Below are 6,874 nucleotides of genomic sequence, written 5' to 3'. Positions count from 1 at the left end.
GGAAGGAAGGAAGGAAGGAAGGAAGGAAGGAAGGAAGGAAGGAAGGAAGGAAGGAAGGAAGGAAGGAAGGAAGGAAGGAACAAGAGGTGGTGCCAGCCACAAAATGGCTGCCACAGCTTACATTCAGTCACACGGTGAAGATCCTCATGCTGGGGTGGCAGCTGCCACCAAAGCAACATTAACAAAAAAAATCTGAACAGCCAATCAAATCTCCAATAGCCAATCAGAATGCTTGCTGGGCAAAAGCCCTACCTGGCTCCACCCACTTCCTAAAAAAAAAACACTTGGGCGCCAAGTCGGGGACACTTGCTGTAGCGCAGTATCGAGCCACACACGGATGCCACCTTTGTGTCTGAAACGGAGCCCAGATTGGAGACCTGTTCTGCTCTGGAAAATGGAGGCCACTTGAATGCAGTCGAACAAGACCGAAATTCTGGTCAGCTTACCGAACTTATATTCCCCCCACCTCACCCTGCCATCATAAAAGACCAGCCCTTTGGTGCATGTAGACCTCTGGCCCCAGGGACTGGAGAAAGATTTGGGGAGGGGAAGTTGACCCCCGCCTGCGGGTTTGTGCGGCCGGGAAGGGTCAAGTTGTCTTCTTACCTTTTTCCGTTGAGTGCCACCTTGGTGTACAAATCCAGGTGGACCCCAATCCCGGGTAAAAGCCTCAGATTGATTCTGGGAAGGGTCAGCTCCACAATTCTTAACCTGCAGGAAACAGATTAGGGGAGGGAGGTGTCATGCGGAGAGGTCTGTCCCTTCTTGTGATTTACAAGAACTCGTGGCTACCATGATTAAAAAAAAAAACTAGGGGAGGGGAGAGACCCGGTTTCAATGACTACCTCAACAACTGTCAAAACTGGCAGCTGGCCTCAGCTGCGATGTATGTCGTTTCTTGGTCACCATCGATGCTCCCTCTAAGCGGTGGAGTCTTGTGAGCAAAAATTCTACTTTGTGGGCTAAGAGCGTTAAAGTTGTGAGCGAGCGATTTGGCTACTGCATAAATTAGTTTGATCAGGAGCCATCCTTTCTGAGCTAAGAGAAAAATGTGTGTGAGCCGGAGGCGAAAAAACTGTGAGCTAGCTCACACTCATTCAGCTTAGAGGGAACACTCCAATCCAGCAGCATCTTAGAGACCAACAAGATCTGGGAAGGGGCGGTACAAGCTTTCAGGAATCAAAGCTCCCTTCATCAGCGACAAATGGGGTTGCCATCCTCCAGTTGGTCAAACAATAGGGACCCCAAGTGTATATGATATACAGCAGGGCTATTTTGGGGGCGGAACGCACAGGAACGGAGTTCCGGCTGGCTCCCAAGTTGGCCACACCCAGCAGGAACTCATTAGCATAATAGGCCACACCCAACAGCAGAAACCCATTTGGATTGGCTACAATTAGGGGTGTGTGGCCTAACATGCAAAAAGCCCTGGGTTTTGACAACAAACAAGGTAAAGAGAAGAAGAAGCAAAAGGTGGGTGTGGCTGGATAACCACATGTCTGGTAACATGGGGGTGTGGCCTAATATGCAAATGAGCTGTGCTGTCAGGGGTGTGGCCTGATAGGCTAATGAGTTCCTGCAGGGCTTTTTCTACAAAAAAAGAGCCCTGATTATACAGAAATACAAAATGCAAGGGTAGGCCATCAAAAAATTCACACATTTTCACAAATTACCAGTAGACATCAGTCTGTTGCAACATAAGTACAGTGAATCAATTAATAAAGTAGAATTGGTGGTCACAATTGAAAAACACAAGTTGCAATACAAAAAATTGACGAGAAGAGGTATGACAATTCAATAACGGGGGGAAAAAATCCGACAAGAGACTCCTCTGTATCCTTTCAGTATATTAGTGTCCAAAAGTCCTCAAAATCCACAAACAAGGCAGAGGATTTCCCACAGCACAAAGAAACCTCTGCAGCTGAAAAACGTCCTTCCTATGTATGCCAGACGTTTCAAAGCATTCTTCCTCAGTTATATGGCTGAAAAATGGAACCTGATTTCCACAATAATCAGCTCATGTCTCAAATGGAATCTGTGCTGTGCCTAGATTATTGTGGAAATCAGGTTCCATTTTTCAGTTTCTTTGTGCTATGGGACATCCTCTGCCTTGTTTGCAGACTTTGAGGATATAGAGGAGTCTCACAACAGCACAACACAACAAAATAGAGGAGTCAAGTCAGCCTTTACTGGCATAAATTATCAGTACCATTTATACATTTTAAAACCAGTTAAAACTCATATATAAAATTCTAGAAGAACAATAGAGGAGTCTCTTGTCAGAAGAAGAATGCAACAGAAATGAGTTCCCCTGGAGGAAATGGCCGCTTTCGAAGGGGGACTCTATGGCACTGTACCCTGCTGCGGGCCCTCTCCTCCTCAAACCCCGCCCACCAGGTATTTCCTGACCTGGAGCTGGCAACCCTTCCCAGGCACCACCCCACATCTTTGGCCTTTCCAAAACTGTAGTTGGCAACCCTACCCACCCAGGACTCCTCCTGTTATCGAGTCTGCAAATAGGGTTGCCAAATGGGCCCGGGGGGCGGGGAATCCCCCGCTTCGGAGGCCCAATTTTCGCCACGGCGGAATTGGGCCCCGGGGGGAACCTCGCCCCCGAAGCTGCGTCACCAGAGGTGACGCAGCCACACTGATGTTAGGGGCGTGGCTGAGCTCGTCGGGGGGAAAACCAGTGACGTGCTGCCGGCGCGCGCGCATCCCTGAAGACCTCCCGGACGCCGGCAAGGCTCCCCCGCTCCGAGGGGTAAGTCGAGTTGGCAACCCTATCTGGAAAGCTAGGGTCATCCGGATGCATTCTGCCCATTCATCTCACGAGTCTCAAACCATTCCTTACCCTGTGAGGCCCTGGACCGTGCTGAGCAAGCCTCCTTCCCCGAGGATGCCGAGGACGCCGCCTCCACCGAGTAGGCCTCCGTTGCCCAGCAGGCCTCCGTTGCCAAGGAGACCGCCGCCACCGCCAAGAATACCTGCAGTGCCAAGCAGGCCTCCGTCACCCAGCAGGCCTCCGCGCCCCAGCAGGCCTCCAGCGCCGGGACCTCCACCTTCGCCACGGAATTCAGCAGCACCATAGCCAAGCTGTCCACCACCGACCACGTAGGCTGGGCGACCACCGTAAGCTTCATTGCCCCCTGCAGGACCTCCTCCAAGCAGGCCTCCGCCGAGAAGTCCTCCGCCGCCTCCGCCGCCACCAAGCAGGCCTCCAGTGACCCCGCCGAGAAGTCCTCCACCACCACCACCTCCTCCCCCTAGCAGGCCACCGGTAATACCCCCAAGTAGGCCTCCGCCACCGCCTCCACCACCAAGGAGGCCTCCCAGCAGACCGCCACCGTCGCCCCCACCTCCGTTGCCAATGGGCAAGTCTCGCATTGCGCCTTGGAGGGCATTGCTTTGTGCCATTGAGTTGGAGACCGCTGCAAAAAAAAAAAAAAAGACCACAAGGTGAGTGTCCACTGAAGGGGCAGAAGGTGGTTTCACAGCCAAGTTTCTACGGGAGCTGTTTCCAGAGAGAACGCATGGAGAACATGACCTCCACAGCTGAGAGTAGAAGAGAGACAACGGGCTGAGCTTGTGGGTACACACTTCATCTCTTTGTCATGCAAGCCTTTCCTCAATGCAAGGCACGAAGAAGAAGAGAAGAGACTGGATTTACAGCCCGTCCTTCACTACCTGAAGGAGTCTCAGAGCGGCTTCCAATCTCCTTTCCCTTCCCCTCCCCACAACAGACACCCTGTGAGGGAGGTGGGGCTGAGAGAGCGCTGACAGAAACTGCTCCTGAGAGAACGGCTCTGACAAAACTACGGCTTGCCCAAGGTCATCCTGCCAGGTGCAAGTGGAGGAGTGGGGAATCAAACCCAGTTCTCCCAGCTTAGAGTCTGCACACTTAACCACGACACCAAACTGAGAAGAGAAGAAGAGATTGAATTTATACCCAAAGGAGTCTCAGAGCGGCTTCCAATCTCCTTCCCCTCCCCACAACAGACACCCTGTGAGGGAGGTGGGGCGGAGAGAGCTCTTTCGAGGACTGCTCTTGAGAGAACAGCTCTGAGAGAACTTGTGACTGACCCAAGGTGACGCCAGCAGCTGCATGTGGAGGCGTGGGGAATCAAACCCGGTTCTCCCAGATTAGAGTCCGCGCGCTTAACCACTACACCAAACTGGCTCTCTACATTGCCCTGCTCCCTCCTTGTATCTGGGGCTTCGGTAGGACTCGGGCACTTCACATCACACGTTGCCCTAGAGTAGACAATGCAAGGGGCAAAAAGAGAAGCCGCCTCCTGGATCAAAGCAGAGGTCTACTCCATCCAGTGTGCCATTCCCAAAACTAAGCCAGTTTGGTGTAGTGGCTCTCCTTACACCCTGTGGCACAGAGTCCCTCAAGTTAAGGAAATCTTGTTCGTCTCAAAGGTGCCACTGGACTCAAACCTTGTCCTGTGGGAAGAACTGTTTCCCTTTGTCCTGAAATCTGTGACCATACACCTGCTTGGCTCCTTGTGTCAGGAGCTGATCGCACGGACCCCATCGCGCGACTCGACTTACCATTGTGTAAGACACCTTTATTGACCCTGATGACGGCATCTGTCGGCAGCTGGCTTTGCGAGGGGGTCAGCAAACAGCAGAAGACGGCGACGCACCAGACCGTGAGCATCTTGCTTTGGGGTTAGGGCTGCTGGAATCGAACAGGGAGATTTTCATAGAATCATACAGAGTTGGAAGGGGCCATAGAGGCCATCTAGTCCAACCCCCTGCTCAAAGCAAGATCAGCCTACAGCATCCCTGACAAGTGTTTGTCCAGCCGCTGCTTAAAAACTACCAGGGAAGGGGAGCTCACCACCTCCCCAGGCGGCTGATTCCACTGTGGCACAACTCTGTCTGTCAAAAAGGTTTCCCTAATATCCAGCCGGTCCCTTCCTGCCTTTAATTTCAACCCATTATTTGAGTCCTCTCCTCTGCTGCCCACAGGAACAGCTCCCTGCCCTCCTCCGAGTGACAGCCCTCCAAATACTTCAAGGGAGCCATCCTGTCCCCCCTCCACCTCCTCTTCTCCGGACTGACCATTCCCAAGTCCCTCAGCCTTTCCTCACAGGGCTTGGTCTCCAGGCCCCCGATCATCCTCGTTGCTCTCCTCTGCATCCGTTCCAGACAATGAAAAGATTCAATAGCGATAGCAGGAATTTTTTAAGCAAAGCACAATCGATCAGTAATAAAAGACACACACAAACACAAAAACAAAGGTTATCCAAGGAGTACCCAGCAGAGGGTGTTCACCACACCCACGAAAACCTTTCTGAGGATTACCTAATTAATAATGGAGAAGATTGCCCTGGCTCTAATTAATTCTTGATTGGCTAAGAGGAGTGCCGGGAACGGCTCGTAACCCCCTTTCTCTCGTCTTCCCCTGGCTCTGGAATCGGGCAGGTGGCAAAAGCCATATATATCCCAGGTGGGATGGGAAGGCGGTGCTCGCGATGGAGACATAATGGACTCACTGTTGCTGAGGCCTGGTTAAGCATGTGGTTTAGCTGTATTCCAGAGTAAACAAGTATTTGTAAATCTGGAATGCAAGTTAAGCAAGAGGTATCGGATGCACTTCGGGTTCCCGAACACTCTCCGCGTCCAGCAAGAATAGCAGGGAGAAAGGTCTCATTCCGCCAGAACCCTTTACGGGGGTTCTGAAACAGCACCCGCTTTCTCACAGGAACTACCCCCACCAAAGGTTATCCCCATTCCTGATTCAGGAAAGAAGAAGAAGAGGAGGAGGAGGAGGAGGAGGAGGAGGAGCGATTTATACTACACCCTTCACTTGGAGTTTCAAGGAGGAGGAGGAGGAGATTGGATTTATACCCTGACCTTCACTACCCAAAGGAGTCTCAGAGTGGCTTACAATCTCCTTTTCCTTTCCCTTCCCCTCCCCACAACAGACACCCTGTGAGGTAGGTGGGGCTGACAGAGCTCTTTTGAGTACTGCTCTTGAGAGAACGGCGCTGAGAGAACTTGTGACTGACCCAAGGACGCACCAGCAGCTGCATGTAAAGGAGTGGGGAATCAAACCCGGTTCTCCCAGATTACAGTCCGCACTCCTAACCACTACACCAAACAGTTTCTCTTACAGAGACTGCAGGGTTCCAAATCTTTATTCCAATGCACAGGGGCATTTCTTGCTTCACACTACCAACAGTTTGCAGTGTCCCACACAATGATGTGGATACGCAGAGGCCGACAAGTGCAAAGCCAAGGGGGAGAAAGTTTTGAGGGAAACATACGGAGTTTGGGGAGGGACCTCAGAGGGGTGGAGTGGTTAAGAGTGGTTAAGAGTGGTTAAGAGTAGCGGACTCTAATCTGGAGAGCCAGATTCCATTCCCCACTCCTCCTCCATATGAAGCCTGCTAGGTGACCTTGGGCCAGTCACGGTTCTCTCCAAATTCTCTCAGCCTCACCTGCCTCACAAGGTGCCTGCTGTGGGGAGAGGAGGGAAGGAGATCATAAGCCACTTTGGGACTCCGGGTAGAGAAAAGCAGGGTATAAAAAACAAACTCTTCTAATGCCATAGAGTCCACCCTCCAAAGTAGCCATTTCCTCCAGGGGAACTGATCTCTGTCATCGGGGGTTCAATTGTAATTCTGGAAGATCTCTAGGCCCCAACTGGAGGCTGGTAGCCCTAATACCTGCTCTTCCTTGGGACATTTTCCATTCCCTGAACTGGTGCCTGGAAGCCAGGGGTCATTTCCTGCAGGAGCGCACAGGAGCGGAGCTCCGGCAATAAAGAGCCCAGAGGGCGGGCACATGCAACAAGCCCCGCCCCCCGCTCCCAGCAGCCCTCAGTCAGAGCAAGAGGCAGCCAGGTAAGTTGCAGAGCCCC

The 6,874-nt window shown here is 52.2% G+C and overlaps 1 protein-coding gene across 1 annotated transcript in view; it reads right to left on the bottom strand.

Annotated features, from left to right (window-relative positions):
- BPIFB4 (BPI fold containing family B member 4) overlaps positions 1-4,663 on the bottom strand; it is a 31,333-nt gene extending 26,670 nt beyond the window's left edge. Inside the window, exons 1-3 of the mRNA XM_015407105.1 lie at positions 4,555-4,663; positions 2,852-3,428; positions 607-711 (exon numbers count right to left, since the gene is read on the bottom strand). Coding sequence (XP_015262591.1) covers positions 607-711; positions 2,852-3,428; positions 4,555-4,663 — 791 coding nt within the window. The remainder of the gene's footprint in view (positions 1-606; positions 712-2,851; positions 3,429-4,554) is intronic.
- Positions 4,664-6,874: the final 2,211 nt, after the last annotated feature.

This window comes from Gekko japonicus, unplaced genomic scaffold (genome assembly GCF_001447785.1).
Source record: "Gekko japonicus isolate JY-2015 unplaced genomic scaffold, Gekko_japonicus_V1.1 scaffold3035, whole genome shotgun sequence".
Classification (NCBI taxonomy): Eukaryota; Metazoa; Chordata; class Lepidosauria; order Squamata; family Gekkonidae; genus Gekko; species Gekko japonicus.
Note: the sequence above shows the minus strand (reverse complement) of the source record. Positions and strands in the feature narration are given on the sequence as shown.